This window comes from Poecilia formosa, unplaced genomic scaffold, assembly GCF_000485575.1.
Source record: "Poecilia formosa unplaced genomic scaffold, Poecilia_formosa-5.1.2 Scaffold60, whole genome shotgun sequence".
Taxonomy (NCBI): Eukaryota; Metazoa; Chordata; class Actinopteri; order Cyprinodontiformes; family Poeciliidae; genus Poecilia; species Poecilia formosa.
Genome location: NW_006799999.1, coordinates 786,808 through 804,709, shown reverse-complemented (window position 1 = coordinate 804,709; position 17,902 = coordinate 786,808). Strand labels below are relative to the sequence as shown.

The window sequence follows — 17,902 nt, the reverse complement described above, 5'->3', positions numbered from 1 at the left end:
TTTCAGGGTGAAACAACTGTAAGACAGTAAAAAGTAAGCATGTTTTATTAGAACCATGTTTGCCCTGGTGTAATGTAAAAGCTACATTTTGACTTAATGACCGAAATGAAAATATCTTTGAACTTTGCTGAACAAGTGTAGATATAAAGTAAATTGATTTTATTAATATATTATAAATTTCTGATAGATTAGGCATTAAGAAAAAATTTTGATTCGTCATTGTGGTTTTGGTTAAACATGTCATGAGTATTTTTGAGCAAACAGCACCCTCTTCTGTTCGAAGGTCAAAACTCTGAATTTGAAGTTTGCTGGCAATTTTTAATGAATCAACTCTTTTGATCTCCTGGAGATCCTTTGATGGATATCTACTACAGGTACCAGAAGAACCATGAAGCATGAAAATGTGACCGAACATTTAACTGAAGTGGCAGAAAATCTTTTTCATTTCCCATAAACAATCAGTTTTCGGAGATAGAAGTTTTGACGGTTTATGAACATTTCATCTCCTTCAGTGAAGTCGCAAACGGCATGCATGTGTTACTTCAGTATTTATCACACGACTATCACTTTCACAGAAACTATTATAGTTTTTATTTGACAACTCAGTTTGTATAAATTGCACTTATTAAAATGCGTTGCATCTCTTTTTCAATTTACCGCATTTAAAAGTAAAAAAAACAAAAACAAGAAAAAAGATTGTTTGTTTCCCCTGCTGACAGCAGGGCTAAACTTTGTCAAAAGGGGCAGAGAAGGCTGACATTCACATGATGCAAAAGCTCTGGAATGCGCTCCCATGAGTGCAGCCTCCATCCCAGCCAACCACTTAGCTCCACATAGACAAGACTCAAAAGACGCTAGAGTGGAGGGGGGGGAGCCCTTAGAAAATCCCCCAGATAACTGGCATTAAAGTGTAAAACTCATCTGTTAGCTGCTCCTGGTTCAGATGACCCTTACAGTACAATGGAAAATGGAAAGACGAGTGGAGAAACAGGTGTTTGTTTCTAGAAAACACGTTATAGGCCCACCAGCAGGATCGGTGTGTGCAGGAACATGGCAACTTGTTCTCCTTGTGTGCTGTTTCCACCACAAAACAGGGTGTTTCCCTAGCAAAGACGTGTATTTCATGATGTATCAGAACAGAACAACGTGATTAAATAAATTGATGTCCACATGCTTAAAGAACAAGGATAAATCAGTGGAGTTTTTAATGGTCAAAAATAACAGCTGTTTGGGGAAGTTTTCAACCTGTAACTATGCATTGAATCATCCATGTATTGTTTTGAAGTTTTTAAAGCTTCTGTCAGGTTTAAAATAAAACAGTCATTAACATAGATGACTTTCATCTGTCAAAGCATGAGGCCTATCTTTGCCAACTGTTCCTGAATAAGGATTGCAACTTTGTAAAATAATCATAATTCCTGTCAATATTTTTATTTTATTTGATTCATCCCATCTTTTATTCAAAAAACAAAAACATCTTAAAGTTAATAAAAACTTGGTCTACAAGAATGCTCTTCCCTTTCTTTGTGTTCCAAAATGCAGAAACACTGCCATCTGCTTGTTAATTATTGTTTCACAGCAACAGAGAAGGATCATGCATTGCACTGAAATGAAATAAAACATAAATAATAAAAATTAAATGAACTTGGTTTAGGGTTGAAACATCCAGTCAGATTCACACGTACATGTCCACTCGGTCAACCGCTGCACACACTAAACAAACTCACATACTTGTATAACAAATTTATTAGTTATCTCAGATATGAAAATGTTTTGGTGCAAAATGTTCAGGTCAACTCCAAGACCTTGTGAAGATTAGTCCAGTACCAACATGGGCTGAAAAGCCACTCAGAAAGGAAGAAGTTATTATTTTAATGGGGGGTGAGAGGGAGGAAACTATTCAAAATAGCTGACTTGCAGGTGAACCTTGATATGAGCTTATCATATGAATAACTTCTCAGTCCACGGCAGTTAACGGCATAATGAAAAGCATTACTGGAAAGAGTAGAAGCTTCTTAAAGAGTCAGGGGCATGATTTCAAGGCATCAAATTACGAAATCAAAATTTTTTAAGTCATGTTTGATATATGGAGCTTTTTTTTTATAACAACTGGAGGTAACATAGTTAGTATATTGTGATATAAAATGGCAGTATGTGGCTGGAAAACACAACATCAACCCTTTGAAAGCAAAATAAAAAGCCAGATTACAGATTGCAATATGCATGTAGATGTTCAATTTTGGAGACATGTCTTCTGGTGAAACGCCATTTTTTTTTTAGCCATAGTGATCACTCTTACATTTGGAGGGAAGGGGGTGACTCTAGCAGGTCTGAGAACAGTATCTGAACTACCGAGTACAGATATGGCAGCGCCATGTCACTTGGAGAGATTTGCTCCAAGTCTCTCCAAGCTGCACAGACGACTGAATGGCTTTACCATTCAGTGATCACCTCCCACAGCAAACTTTCTGTCTGTAGGAGGGATTGGTGCACTTCACAAAATTGACCTGGAAATAAACAAGCAAAATCACAAAACATCAGTCAAGAAGTTAGACTTTGGGTAGGATTGGACATTTCAAATACAGTGACCCCAAGAATACTACAAAATTTGTTTCAAATGTCTTTAGGCAGTAATCTCAAAGGGTCAGATTTCTACAACTTTTAGACGTGTCCTTTGTCCTACACACTTGAAATAATAATAACATGCAGTCAAGCTCTACAGAACTCTGCTAATAAGCTAATATTGGAGCCAGGGAGACACCAAAAAGGACATCGGCCTTTGAGGACTGGAGTTTCAGACCAGCAAAGTGAATCTTTTGGAGTGGCGTTTACCCAGTTTTGATCTCAGTCCTGGTGAAATGTATGGGCAGAGCTCAAAACTTCATCCAGTGCAGCAGTTTGTTCAGGGGAAAGTGGCCAAAAGTCCAGCAATCTATTACAAGAAGGTTATGAAAAAAACAAAACAAAACAAAAAAACTTGACACAAGCTACACCGTTTCAAATGTAAGTTGTCAAAATACTATGGAACTGTAAACTTCTAAATATGAAGAAACTAATAAGACAGATTGCAAAAATCTGAAAGTGTAATAAATAAAAACAATTGAGATAATACTAGGCTGAAACAGAAAAGGTTTAACTTGTCAGACAGTGGCTGATAAATGGTGTATTTTTATGTCGTGCATGTAAATATCTGGTTGCCCTGACTGGCGCCCCAAATATATTTCTGCTTAGGGCCTCATACAACCTTGGCAACATTGAAAAAGTATCCGCCATCAGCTGATTAACAAAAATGACATCATTTGTTGGCTTATGGCCAAATGCATATTAAAAGTTTGACCTGACATCTTAAGATGAAACATTAACAAACATGGTTTGCATACAAATGTCTGTTATTATATCGCTGAAAGCATGTTTTTATTATTATTCCCTGTTATACTGTTGAGTTTTTAACATAGCGAAAGAAGTAGCCGTGCCCTCTTGCTCTCGGTGCGGCGTCGCAGTCAACGGATGTAACGTACCGTCGGTTAGTTGGATGAAGGCGGTGCTAGCGGTGCCCAAGCAGCAGGGCCTCGCCTTTGTGGGTGTAGGAAGAGAAGATGGCTCCCGTTCTGGAGAAACAGCTCCCCGGTGCAGCCGGACTGGGCGACAATAACAAGGAAGACGAAGAAGGACAAACACTTTGGCAAGTCGTGCTGTCTTTTAACGGCTTCTTGTCAGCACAGAGCGCCATGGGACTATCGGAGCCGCGGCGGTTGTGCTTTGTCACTGCCGGTTGCTCCCTCTCAAACACCGGCCCGGCTAGCTTTGTAGCAGTAACGTTAGCAGCAGCTGAACCTGAATGCTAACAGACGAGCTAACGTCAGCTAACATAACCTCCGCTACATTTCACCAAACAGGCTTGGCTTTTTTCTGATTGTGTGTATACAGCGAGTGTATTTAGATCGGTCAGGTTTCATAGGTGTTAATAATATTAAGAGATTGTATTTAGAGTTTAGCCAGATGGAAGGGCTAGACACTAAATAGCTTCTTTATGAAGGGTACAACTATTGAACAGGAGAATATAATTATTCGGAAACAAGCCTTAACAGACTAGATTAAGAAAACCTGACAGTGTTTTTGGGTAGTATTGACCACTGCAGATCATGCTATGGTCTTATCAGTTTTAATGATTTCGGATTCTTGCCTGCTCTTTTTCAATCTGTTGGTCAGTGGTGATAAATGATCATTTCCTGATTTTATGCTGTCGTGGACTCGTGTCTGGACTCTCATTCAATAACAGCTAAAGTGTCAATAAACTGAACCGTCTGTGAAGCTGACACGGTCATGATTTCAACCTTTTTTTTTCCTCTTTTTTTTAAGATGCATACAGAGCTCTTATCATTGAACACATGACAGACATCCAGACCGTCCTGTTTTTGACTCGTTTTCTGTTTTATAGGTCCTCAATACTTAGTGAAGTTTCAACCAGGTCGAGTTCAAAGTTGCCATCAGGAAAAAATATCCTGGTATTTGGTGAGTATTTGTTGTGTCTGATCTTTTGCGCTCATTCTTCTGGGCTGTATTTTCTCTTTTTTTATTGTTGTCAACCCTGAGGCGAGTGCAGTTAAAACATCTGAGGTGGTTAGAGCTGAATCACTGCATCTGTAATATCAGACATAACATGACATGACTAAAAAGCAATGGCCTTGTGATGTTTTCTTGGGTGGGGTCATCTAGGAATAAGCACTCCTTAATTGTGAAAAAGAAATTAGCAAAGATGATATGACTTTGACACAGTTATCTCTGCAAATGAGACCATGATTTGCATTAAGATTTTCACTCTTGAGGTTTTCATTTCTACATCAACAAAATATTTTTTACTTAAATTTATGGGATGACAGAGAGTGAGAAAACAATTGGAGAATACCAATTGCAACTGGGCATATTTACTCTTCCAATATACTACTGATTATGATATAATGGTTAAACATCTTGCAGGTGAGGATGGGTCAGGAAAAACAACGCTTATGGCCAAATTGCAAGGAGCTGAACCAAACAAGAAGGGGAGAGGACTGGAGTATCTTTACTTGAACGTCCATGATGAAGACCGAGACGGTGAGTTTACCTGCTGCGACTTTTCCGTACCCATTCCAAAACAACACAACTAGACAAAATCATTCCCAAAGCATTGGAAGAGTCTTAAGATTTGTGCTGTTTTTCCTTTTGTCTGTAGACTTGACTCGCTGTAATGTGTGGATCTTGGATGGAGACCTGTACCACAAAGGCCTACTAAAGTTTGCTGTCACACCTCAGTCGCTACCTGACTGCCTGGCTGTGCTCGTTGCGGACATGTCGCGGCCCTGGACCATTATGGAGTCGATGCAGAAGTGGGCCAGTGTGCTCCGTGACCATGTGGACAAGCTAAAGGTTCCTCCGGAGGACATGAGAGAGCTGGAGCAGAGGAGTGAGTTGGCATCTTCCCCCTTTCTGCCCCAACGGAACGTAAACATTAAATGTAATGTGTTGTGAAACTGATTGCAAATCCGAATAAGGCATTTTTATGGACAAAAACTTCAGACTGACAGAGGAGACAAAAGCAGTTGGCTCAAAAAAAATGCAAAATCTACATTTTGTTTAGTTTTCTGTGGGAATTGGTGAAACAAGCAGCAGCAAAGGTGCCTGAAGCATCCGAGGTTGGGAGCAATGTGAGTGTTGTGTAATGAGAGTAAGGCTTCTAGCTGACTGCCTGCCGAGGGGAGAAAAAAAAAGAAGGAAAGCTTGGTAAATGTGCTCTTTGGAAGGCAGATGCTGGATAACATTACACATTGTCATGGCTGATTCTAGGTCATCATCAGAGAGGCCCATGATCCTCAGCTGTGTGTTCCTCGCTGGAGGCGAGTTCTGCAAATCAATGAGTGTGATGCACTCAGATGTTTTCCTGTTAATTTTAGATCTGGTCATCTCTCGCTTATGAAGTGTTCTTTTGTGTTTGGAGAGATTGTTGCTTTTCAGACTACTTAGTTAAGCCTTTGGGGGTTTGTGCAAACATTTGTTTGTTTCCAAAGTCTCAAACTTGCTATTACTCTAAAGTCTAAAAGAATTTCTTACACAAAATGTATTTTTTTTTCTTCTAATTACTAGAACTAAAATTCACATACGTTTTCTGATTTATTTTCTGTGTATTAGATGCTAAATAAGTAATTCAACAGTAATGAGGAAGTTGTGCGATAGAAAGAGGAAGCTGTTGAGGGTTTGACCAAACTATACTTAAAGTTAAACATTTTGAATTGGTTCTCATCTCTGTAGTTTCATGAAGAATTTCCTTCAATTCAAAGATTCTAATATCATAAGTGGTCATATATGGTTGCCTTCACATTTAGGCCTTTCTCATTTGATGCCAGTTTCAGGTTTTCATTGAGGCTGCTGGTTGTGATTTTGACAGATTATTATTATTATTTTTTTAATTTTGAGCATCCTTAAGGAAGGAAAAACTCATCCTTAATCCCATCTGCTGTAGTTGGTAGATTTTCAACCTGAGCCATAATTTCACAGATAATGGACAGTGATGGTATTAGTTTTCGCTGTTGCAGTCTTTGGTGGTCCTAATGCTGCGGTCAGTTCTTTGACAGTTACATTTCAGTGTTTTGTCAGGCTCTTCCAGTGTGTCTTCTAAAATAAAGCAGCATTGTCATGTCGGTAACACAGTGGTGAGACCAAGTTATGCAGGCGGGCCAGCTGAAGTCTGGGAGACTGTGTCAGTGGCTTTTGTCCAGGCAGTCTTGCACATGTCTTGCATCATGGTTGCCTCCCTTTCCAAGAGCAACGTCAAGGAAAGGAAGTAAACTGAGTGGGTCTGAAATCAGTCAGTGGGCCGGATATTCTGACTGCTCTAGAGCCGTGACTAAAAGTAGGTTGGGCTTCTTGGGCCTACTCTTGTCAAATTACAGGATCAGCCTTTTTCTGCAGTACGGTGTGCTAAAACGACAATGTTTTTGCTCTCAGCTTTGCTGATAATGGAGGAATTTTTGCTACTTAAGAATATCTGAGAATGCTGCATGCACATACGTTCTGGCTGCGCAGTTTTGAGAATGCAGATGAGTGTTCTTGTTTTGGTACTTAAATGGGTTACTCAGATTCCTTTAGAGTACAGATGCGTTTTGGCCTCACCTTTGTTTGTTAAACGGATAAGTAGGTCTTGATGGGGCAAAGTCTGTCAGCTTGTGCTACCTTCATTTAATACTCGGTGACATAAAGTAAAGTTCAAAATAAAGTAACTATTTCCTTAAGAGAGAAATGAGTGCATGATTCCTGTTGCTCATTTTTATTTCTCTTGTGGGTCGTGGTAAAAAGCCATGTACTCTTGATGCAAAATTGTAAATGCTATTTATACATGGTTTCTGGCTGTGTGTAATCTTAAACTCCACGAAGGATTTGCTTAAAGAGCGATTTGAGCACCAGTGCTTGTCTGATGTTCAGAATTCCCTGTTCATAGGAAAAAAGTTTGACCAAAACTGACGAGCTTGTCTGTTTTAATGGGCTCTTTCCAAACTGCATTCTCTAAGCGCCTGAGGAAGTAAGCCAAAGCTTCCTGCTTCATAACCCCCCACATCCCCAAACTCCGGCTGCAGCTTTGAAAATATCTGGACAGCTTTTCCAGCTCGACAGGACGGGGATGAATGTCATTTCTAATTTTCTTCCCCAATTCTCAGTCTGTTATGGGTAGAGCTGTGATTTCATGCAAATATTCACACAAAATTTTTCCAAAAGTCTTGGGGATCGTCAAGACCGTTTTTGGCAAATGTGAGACAGGCCTTTGTGTCTTTGCATTTTTTTTTCATGCCCACATGTTTCAGTTCATGATAATCCAAGTAAATTAAGGGGAGGAAAAAAAAGAATCAAAAATAATTTCATTGAGGAAAACAAGCTATCTAAAATATGGTATGTGGAAAAAGTACTCTTAAAAAGTAATTCCCTCCTACACCTAAAAAGTGTTTGTTCCACTCTTGGCAGCAACAACTGCAATTAGGCAACAGTGAAAACTGGTTAGAAGTCTTTTACACCAATTCTTTCCATAATTATCTTAATTTAGCCGAATTGGGTGTGTTTCGAGCATGAACGAACTGTTTAAGGTCATGCCACAGCACCACAATCATATTTTAGTTCACACACACACAAACACCTTCACCTTTGGTCTTTCTTTGAGAGTTTTAGATCATCGTCCTGCTTCACAGCCAAAGTATTTCTGAACTTAAGGTCACAAACTGATTGTCTGACGTTCCCCTTCAGGATTTTCTAGTACAGGTCAGGATTGATGTTTCCATAAATTGTGAAAGTTGTTCATGTGCTGAAGATGCTAAGCAGCCTCTAACAATCACTCTACTATTGCCAAATCTGTCAGTAAGTTATTTTTCTGAAACATGGTTTTACACCAAATGAATTATATTTGTCTTTTCAGTTCATTCAATATTTTCTCAAAAGTTTTAGGTGTCATTAATATACGTTTTGGTAAGTGTGAAATAGATCTTTATGGTGTTTTGTTGGCCAGCAGGGATTTTAATAACTTTAACCAGGGATTTTATCCATAAGCTCCCTATGGATAAAACTTTTGCCACATCTCTCTTTGTGTTAACTCATTAACATTTACTTCAGCTGAAGTAAGAGTCCTGCAGTGCTTCAGATGTTGTTCTGGGTTCTTTAGGGAACCATGTTGGATGAGTCGTTGACACACTCCTATAGTAATTTTAGAGTGATTTCAAGTTTTGCACAATTAAAACATCAGTTTAGGTTCATAGATTGTTAGAAACCACAACAAGTGAGATTGAACTTGGTATTTGCATTTGGACAGTATCTTAAAATTTAGTCAACTAAGCAAAAATATTCTTTCAAAGCCAGAACCTTTGAGTGCCCAAATGAAACTCAGTCCATTTTTGTGGTCAGCTTGTTTCACTGCACGAAACAAAGACATCAAACTACTGGAACTTCTGTTAGAGTTCAGATAGTCTGTTACTCACTGCCTAATTTCAGTGCTGTATTCACCAGCTTTGTACTTTATTTCTTTTTTTTTTCCTCCCAAGTGGTAAAAGCCTTTCAAGAGTACGCAGAACCAGAGGATGCCAACCCAGCCTCCCCCCGACGGGCTCCGACATCAGGGGAAGACGAAGCCGTTGTGTTACCACTTGGGGACAACACACTCACACACAACTTGGGCATTCCAGTGCTAATAGTTTGCACAAAGGTAAATAACCAGTCTAAAAAAAACCCAGGTTTAAAAACATGAGGGCACTATAAGGTTGAGGCAATCTTATTTTCCCGACCATTTAATCCTGGTTTTAAGCGTCTTTTTCATAGCCATGAATGAGATGATGTGGCGTAGCCCTCTTCACAGTGTTTATGTCTTTCTTAAAGATACCACTTTTAAGCTACGTTAAACATTTAGCAAACTTTATTTGTTAACTTTCTCCAGGAGTCCTATAAACAGAGGTGGGAAAAACATTCATTAACACTGAAATTTAATCACCGCTTGTTGAATTATCCTTGCTCTAAATGTTGCCAGTATGATTTGTTTTTATAAAAGACATGTGGTTGCTGCAAGCGGAAAGCAGTGCACACTCCTTTTTATTGGTATTGCTTTTGTCCCTTTTTTTTTATTATTGTTGAAGGAAGACAAACTACTTGAGTGAGGCCCAAAAAAAATAGACAAAATCATGTGTTGCCTTAGCAGCAAATTTACATTTTTATGTGGTCATTAGACAGCAATCTGTGTTTACTTATAGCTCCCTAATGCCTAATTTACACATACAATACTGAAGTAGTTACCATGAGGGCAAAAACAACAAAACATGTTTTTCAGACCCTGTGATATAATTAATTGATGTTGGAAGTTGGGTTTTGTGAGGACTGAATGGAGAACGCCCTTAAGGATTCTGTGTGCTCCACCTTTATTGCTGTTTTTTCCTTTTCTGTCCATCTCTGTTTTAACTCCATTCAGTGTGACGCGATCAGCGTGTTAGAGAAGGAGCACGACTTCCGAGACGAGCACTTTGATTTCATCCAGTCCTGCATCAGACGATTCAGCTTACAGTGTATCCTTGTTGTATTGTGTAATCATTCAAATTTCTCAATTGTACACAGTTGTTTGGGAGGGAAAAGGTTGTTTTATATGGGACTCTTTATGACACACTTTTTGTCAGTAGCTTCCCTAACTAAATCCAACAACAGATGGCGCTGGGCTCATCTACACTTCAGTCAAAGAGGAGAAGAACCTGGATCTGCTTTACAAATACATAGTGCACAAGCTGTATGACTTTCAGTTCGTCACGCCCGCCTTGGTGGTGGAGAAAGATGCAGTGTTCATGTAAGTAAGGCATGTGATTGTTCGCCTGTTGATCACTGTTGTACAGCTGCTCATTTTGTCGCAGTCATTTAAAGTGAAATTGGATTGTTTGCTACAAAACTCTTTACGCCTCTCGTTTTCCCTCCCGCCTGTAAACGATCTTCTCCTTTTGCTCTCAGTCCGTCTGGATGGGATAATGAGAAGAAAATTGGGATTTTGCATGAAAACCTCACGACGGTCGGACCCGACAATCCGTTTGAAGATTTCATCACAAAGCCTCCAGTACGAAAGGTACGGCAGAGCAAACGCTGGCACAGTGTCTGGACAGTGGACGTTACAAGATGTCATAACAGATTTTATGACTTTTTTTTCTTTTTCCTTTTAGTTGGTTCATGACAAAGAGATAAATGCAGAGGACGAGCAGGTATTCCTGATGAAGCAGCAGGTGAGTTTCAGCTCATTCTTTGTGTTTCACATTTACACTTTTACTTAAGAATTTCAGCTTGCATAGCATCACGCTCACATTGTATCCACTCACACTCGTATTTTGTCCTTTGAGTAATGCCACACATAACTTCCCTTTTTAAGGACACATAAAGCAGAAAGCAGTCGGGAGAAAAAAATATTTTTAAAATGAGTTTCCTCCACTTCTCCCTTCTGTGTCTCGCATGAAACAGTCATGAATTCAGATGCATCAGCGGCTGTTGGAAGCCATTAATTCCTATTTCTCTCCCCTGCAGTCTTTGCTAGCAAAGCAGCCAGCAACACCAACCAGAGGAGCAACAGTGAGTGTCTGAAAGTCCCAGCTACGTTTGCTGCGCTTTGATTTTTCCTGACTGACCGACTAATCTCTTTTTAGGAATCTCCTGGAAGGACGATGTCATCGTCCCCCAGGCCGGCGGGTCGTGCTGGCCAGCCAAGTGTAACCAGCTCACCAATGGCCTCTGTCAAAAAGCCTGACCCTAACATGAAAGGTTAGTGTGTGATGTTTATTCCTCATCACTAAAAGAATAATTTTCCTAGAGTTATCGCCATTTTCACATGGCGACAGTGGCAGGAGTTTGTCAGAAGCCTTAAAACTTGTTGAATATCTCCAGATTGTCCCCTCAAAAGTCTTATATTTCATTTGGCTTTGCTAAAATTTGAACATGTTTCCCTGAACAGCAATGAACTGTTTAAAATGCTGTGATTAATGTTCTTAATGGAGAAATTAATGTTCTTCAATAAATAGCCCAGTGGGAAGGAATTAATCGCTGCCATTTCTGCAAAACTGTAGAGGGAATCTGCTCATAAAACTCTCTTAATTTGTTTGAGCAGGGGTCATCTAGCTTTGCAGTGAAAAAAGCCTTTGTTTATATAATTCGTATAGAATGAAGTGTATTTGGAGAGCCGGAAAATGCAACTCGCCCCTCAAAAACAAAGATATAGGTCAAAGCCTCAGATTTAGGAAGTTAAAAACATTTCTTTCACATTAGAAACCAGAGATTGTATTTAACGAAATCCGACTTCAAAAGTGAATGTAAATAGTTATCCAGACCATCTGTCCAAGATGCTTGAAACAAAAAACACCTGTGTAAGTTGAACATTATATTTAACTGTAACTGAATAAGTCAGTCGACTTATTTCTAATAATTCTGGCAGGTCTTAAATTACATGCATCTTAAAATGTTTTAGTCTTGAATTTTACCTATTAAAATCTGCAAAAATCCAATTTTACAGTACTCTGGTTTGATTGTAGAAATCTCTATAACATTTCTCCTTAGCTTAGAAAACGGCATTTAATATAAACAAAACACAATGAATGTACGCTAAGGAAGTAAATGGTCAATATTTGGAATCAGAAATAAACATGTGGGTCAGTTTAACGTTACAACCTCAAATGGTAATGTGGTGTGGTGGATGATGGCTTTCGTCGGGTCAAAATGTGGAGACTCTGCTGTAATGCAGAAACATTTCTGTTGCAGCAGGGGCTGCTAATGAGGGAGTGCTGGCCAACTTCTTCAACAGTCTGTTGAGTAAAAAGACTGGATCTCCAGGAAGCCCGGGATCTGGAGCAGTCGGAGCTGGAGTGCAAGGATCTGCCAAGAAAACAGGTATAATGCATCACTCCAGTGCTGAACATCTCTTTGTTTATTTCGGGTGTGTGACTGTTTTGTTGTAACTTCTTCTCTCACGGTTTGCAGTTGTCACTTTTGAATGTTGACACAATTAAGACTTTTCCACTAAAGTGGTTTCAGTTTTTAACCAGGGATAGCGCTTGAGCCACTTTTATAACTGGTCTTTTAAAAAAAAACAGTTTGTTTTTTTCATCTTGCTGATAATAAACTAGAAACTAGAGCAGAGGTGGGTAGAGTAGCCACAAATTGTTCTCTATTAAGAGTAGCACTACTTTCAAGTAAAAGTAAAACATATGGTGAAGTAAGACTTCTACTATTTTTTATTTTTTCAGCCAGTAACTCAAGTAGTTGTAACGCTTTGCCGCGTACCACAGGGAGAGAGCCGAATAGTTAATCCACTATTAACTACCTTAATAGTGGATTATTGGGTTGAATTATTCCTGTGGATTATGGAAAGATGACCTGAAAACATGCCGTCTTCAAAGCTCCACTCATTCTGTTGCGCGCCCAAAAAGTGTCTTCACTAACCAACAGGGAAAAGGCGTGTTTTATTAGCAACATATGACAATACCGTTCAGTTAACAAGATGTCATGCTGTACGGGATAAAAAGCGCCGACTGGTTTCACAGTAACAGCGGAATGAGGGAATCTTGTTCTCTGAAGCTGTGAGCCGCTCTGCCGTCTGACGTTTTATGCCTCCAGTCTGAGTAAGATGGTTAATTCAGGAGAAATGAAAAGGTGTCAACTTTGACTCGACTTCTGACTGCTGAAGAGACAGGCCTGTATCCACTGAAAGCATCTGTCACTGGTGTGTGCATGGAAACTAATAAGTCCTGCTCAACTAATCCACCTTTTGTTTTAAAACCACTTGAATTCACCATGTTGCTGTATTTTCAGCCCTTGTTCATTTTGTTATTGTTTTTTTTTTTTATCTTTCTAAGATAATGGAGTCAAACATTGTGTTATGACTAAAGTCACTGCATAACTCCTTGCTGCCTCAGATCACTTGTGTATGTTTTGCTCTAGCTCTGAGCGCCGCTAACATCTGAGAGCAAACTCAAAGAATTAGTGCATGACTACATGTTGTGTTTATTTTTTTTATATATATATATATATAAGTTTTGCATGGGTGTTAATGAGTCGCCAATCACCATCATTGTACCGCATCCCCATTCAAACTCTTAAATCATCATCTTTCTGATTGTAGAAAATTTGCTTTTGTTTTTCCACAAAAACACAGAAGCTACAGGAGATTACTTTTGGGTTTTTTTCTCTCTTTCCTTTTTCCCAAGGGCAGAAGCCGGGTTTGACTGACGTCCAAGCCGAGTTGGACCGGATGACTCGCAAGCAAGACTCCGTGGTTTCAGCTAACAACGTATCGCCAACAGAGAACGAAGCGTGAAGGCAACAAAACGGCTGCGTCATCCACTGCGTTAATACTCTGGAAAAAAAAACAAAAAAAACAAAACATAAATGTACATGTGAGCATAAACAGAAAAGAAAAGAAAAAAAAAAATTTGACCAAATTCCCAACGCCTGTATCAGTCAGCACACACTGTCGGTTTCACCAAATGAGCTTCCGATGCGATCAGATGGTGAGATGGGATGAGCGATAAACACAGACGGATCTCTTAGTGAGATGAGGAAGTGCCGGAAGGCTTGGCTTTATTTTTCTGTCTTCTCTTCAACTGTAAATGCTATTTTGTGAGGGATGTCAGTTTTTGGAAACGTGTGCAGCTCTTCCCTCCCCCCCCCCGGCAGCCGGTCCGAGGCGCTGGTGCTGCAGGCCTCCTCCGTCTCTGGGATAAAACACTGTCCTCACGGACTCCGAAGAGTGAAAACACACTCGGCCTCGTGGCCCCTGGTTCAGCTTATCTCGCGGAAGAATCTTTGGTTGCGATTGGAAAGATATTTAAACATGAAATGTTAGGAAAAGTAATTGAAATACTTGCAAACGTATGTGGAAAAAAAAAAAAAAGGAAAAAAAAAATTGTTGGATATGATACTGATGTATTTATACAAAGTTCCTCCTTTTTATTTTATTTTCTGCACCATTTCTTGGTTCAAGGAAACATTTATTGGCAACATGTTAAAATGTCACTGACATCAAGACACTAATATGACATGTCCACACAGCTGATAGCATATCATTTGCCCTCGCTCATCTCGAAGGATTCTGTAGATATAAAAGCGTCACAACAATATTCAGGTTAACTTAATTTTGTACAAAACGCGTTTCTGTCCAAATAGTGAAAACAGCTTCTTTGACTAAATGAGACAGGATGGGATTTTTTTTTATTATTTGAAGGGCTTAGAGGTTGCAGCAGCGTTGCTTCTTTAGGTAAAGGTTTGTATATTTTGGGAAGGGGTTGGGCAGCATCTTTCCTACTATAACTCCTAAGTGCCTCGCACAGTTAGCCGTTTGTGTCGTAGTAGAGGTGCTTGTCTACACTAGAGGAAATGCACTGTAGCACCACTGGTTTTAGGGCCTTTGTTGTTTTGTCCCCCAATTAATTTATTTTGTTTCATGTTTTTTTTTTTGTTGTTGTTGTTTTTGTTTTTGTCAGCTTTTGGATTTTTTATTTTTTCAGAAATAAGCTTTCTGTGGCCTCTTTAATAACGTTTAACAGAGTAATTGCCTTCAAGTGCACTGGCTGCTTATATCAAGAAGGAAAGCGGTGGGAGCAACTTTGGCTGAAACCACTTCACTGCAGCCAACACACATTCAGTTCTGTGCTGTGGTTTGAACAAAACAAAAGATATCTTACTCTTCAGTGTTAGACGGCATTTGTTCTCTCCTCTGGTTTCACATTTTCTTCACGCTGTACTTTGCATGTCGGTTAAAAAACATTCCTGTTTTCTACGTGAAGTCTGTGGAGAAACAAACGCATCCCTGTAGGAAACCTGTTGGTTCACTTAGGGTTTTTTTTTGTGTTTTTTTGTTGCTTTGGTGCCCATTTAAACGACGACCTTTTGCCTTCAATGTGCGACTTAGTTCGCCACACTAGGCCCCCCTTGCCTTCACAGGAAAGATCCTAACTTTGCGTGTCCTTAAGGGGTTGCTTGATTGTTTTCTGTCGTTACTGTTTTGAACTTTTACTTGCAGCAGGCATACTGTACCATATCATAAAGTGAGTAAGTTTGTAGTTTAATACCATAATCCAAAAATGTTAGCACAAGCTCGTTATGCAAGGCCCTGCTTAATCCTATGGATAATATTCAGTGTGGAGTGGCTTTTATAGAAATGGTCTGGGGAAAGCAGCCAATTGCTATTCAAGTGAGGCGAAGGGAGGAACGAACCGGTGGGAACTGGAACATGTAACCAAAGATGCTTAGTAGTCTTTACTTTCTGCATTTGTATGGCTTCCATTAGATTAACCAGTGGCCTTTTTTCTGTGCTACTCCTGCATGAAGCTCTTTCATTCCACTCATCAGACCTGCCTTTCAACTTTTATTAATACCCTGTAAAGTGGTAGAAAAAGCTTCATCTGTTCAACTGCATCTATCATTTTTTGGTTGGGGGTTAATGGGCTCTACAGTATTTTGTTGCTGTAGGTTAGGGATACATTTTGTTAAACCACTTAAAAAGTAACTTTTGGCACACAGGGTTTATCTCTGAATTTACTATTTTCAAAAGGTGTAACGGAAAATTAAAAAAAAAAAGTATCTTACATTGGTCAACAGGCTTGTTTTAAAATGATCATTATTATCTACTTTGCATTTACTTTTGCTAAAGATGAAGCTTTTAAGCTTTTTTTTTCTTCTTCTCTGTAGTTGGACTAGATGAAGCACAATTTATAATCAACCAGAAGCAGCGGACATGTTTAATAAGCACTTCTCCTTGGACATTTATAGAAGAAGTTCCTTATCTCTTATTTTTGGTCTGTCTAAAAATTGGAGTGAATTCCCCTTTCAGAAAAAATGAGAAAGGAAATCGTCAGAATTTGAAAAGGGCAGCATTATTAGTATTATGCAAGAATAATATGAAGTTATAGGACATTTCTTGTAAGCCTGCTGGTAGTTGATAAAATATACATGTTTGGATCTTTGCTCAACACTTGCCCTTTGTGTTTGCTGTCAAATTAAGCGTGTTTTGTTTTGTTTTTTTCTCAATGGTTTTGCCTTTCTGAATTTTCAGTTTAAAATGCCTCTGCCTTGACCGACCACCCTGGTGTGTTTTGACGACACACAGCCACATCGGCTTAATTTAAGCGCTTAGCTGAAATTAAGCCACTCGGTTTCAGTGCCGTGCTTACTCTGTGTTGGAGATCGGACGTTGCTTCGGTCGATTGATTTGAATAAAATACCGAAATTAACTTTTGTACTCGGATGCGAGCGGAAATCAGCTGCCTCGTCACATCCTAACCGAATGGCCTTCAACCACTATTGACTGTCTACATCTATGCGAGACTACGAGCTTCTGCTTCCAGTCCTTTTATATTTAAGATACTGAGACATTTTTAAGCACATGGCCGGCTCTTTTGTGTCTGGAGTAATTCAGAAGGTTGATTGTATATTGTCTTTAACACAATTCTGTAGCCTCTAAGCTGCCATGTGGATCCTAGCTTCTTATGCTGACAAAGATAAGGAAAATGTTTATCAGACCCCTGGCTTCAATAAAACCAAGAATCCTATGTCTCTGTCTGATTTTTTATTTTTATTTTTATTTTTAAATTTTCTTATAAAGCCGTTGCTTCAAAAGTACTGCTTCAAAATGTGCACCTACAATAGATCATTTGAATGTGCATATCCAGTCAAATCTAAGCACATTTTTATCTGGTGTTAATATGTTTGTAGAATGTTTTAACTCTAGTTTATAAGCATAAACTATAGAGTTCTTATCCTACCAATTTTTCAAATGTCTCGCTTGCAAAGCATGGAGAGGTCTGCAGTTGTCATCATAGGTACACCTAAACTGTGTGAGACGGTATCCAAAAATTGCATAAAATCCAGCAAAAATCAATTAAATTGTATTGTTTTTAAATAACCAATGTGCATTTTGCTGCATGAAATAAATTGATCACCTACCAACCAGCAGGCGTTCTTGGTTCTCACAGACCTGTTTGTCTTTGTTTTCTCCCGTTTCAACTTGTCCCTCGCTGTAATACAGACCACCACAGCAGACCCTTTCTGCCCACAGCCATCAGCATCTACAACAACTCTTTCAAGTACCTTGAATAGTATGAGTTGCAACATTTAATTTCCTTTTGGGATCAATAAAATGTTTTGAATTTATTTGCTTCTGTTTGATCACATATCTGTTTAAATTATTTCAAAATGGCGTGATGTGGTTTTCTAGATTTTTAAAATTAGATTTAATGTCTAACACTTAACAATGAAAACTACATACCTCTCCAGGTTGTTTTAAGTGGGACAAGTAAATACTTATTGTCCTCTTTGCAAACAAAACTCCACCTCAAAGGACCATTTTTTGTTTATGTATACATTTTAAACAAGTCGATAATAATGGGGC

General features: G+C 39.1%; 1 protein-coding gene and 1 long non-coding RNA gene across 4 annotated transcripts; one reads left to right on the top strand and one right to left on the bottom strand.

The window, feature by feature from the left end:
- Window positions 1-2,436: 2,436 nt before the first annotated feature.
- Window positions 2,437-3,607, bottom strand: LOC103139349 (uncharacterized). Its single transcript, XR_476395.2, has 3 exons — window positions 3,519-3,607; window positions 2,833-2,932; window positions 2,437-2,507 (listed from the first exon to the last, which is right to left on the bottom strand). It is a non-coding gene; the product is annotated as an uncharacterized LOC103139349 (long non-coding RNA).
- dync1li2 (dynein, cytoplasmic 1, light intermediate chain 2) lies at window positions 3,512-17,063 on the top strand. Of its 3 annotated transcripts, none has more exons than XM_007553913.2 (13): window positions 3,512-3,682; window positions 4,439-4,512; window positions 4,978-5,094; window positions 5,213-5,443; window positions 9,054-9,214; window positions 9,968-10,061; window positions 10,198-10,333; window positions 10,492-10,603; window positions 10,698-10,757; window positions 11,053-11,097; window positions 11,172-11,286; window positions 12,280-12,405; window positions 13,722-17,063. In XM_007553913.2, the coding sequence occupies exons 1-13, from the start codon at window positions 3,597-3,599 to the stop codon at window positions 13,829-13,831; spliced, it is 1,467 nt and encodes a 488-aa protein (XP_007553975.1). In that variant the 5' UTR covers window positions 3,512-3,596; the 3' UTR covers window positions 13,832-17,063. The 3 variants fall into 3 exon arrangements, with proteins under 3 accessions (XP_007553975.1, XP_007553976.1, XP_007553974.1); XM_007553914.2 differs by having other exon boundaries at window positions 3,513-3,682; window positions 12,277-12,405; window positions 13,727-17,063; XM_007553912.2 differs by having other exon boundaries at window positions 3,513-3,682; window positions 12,277-12,405.
- Window positions 17,064-17,902: the final 839 nt, after the last annotated feature.

Excerpts from the sequence above, each read along its gene's own strand:
- dync1li2 (XM_007553912.2), top strand. The coding sequence starts at position 3,597 with ATGGCTCCCGTTCTGGAGAAACAGCTCCCCGGTGCAGCCGGACTGGGC. Across the intron at positions 3,683-4,438 it reads GAAGAAGGACAAACACTTTG|GTCCTCAATACTTAGTGAAG; the intron begins GCAAGTCGTGCT and ends TCTGTTTTATAG. Across the intron at positions 11,098-11,171 it reads CACCAACCAGAGGAGCAACA|GAATCTCCTGGAAGGACGAT; the intron begins GTGAGTGTCTGA and ends ATCTCTTTTTAG.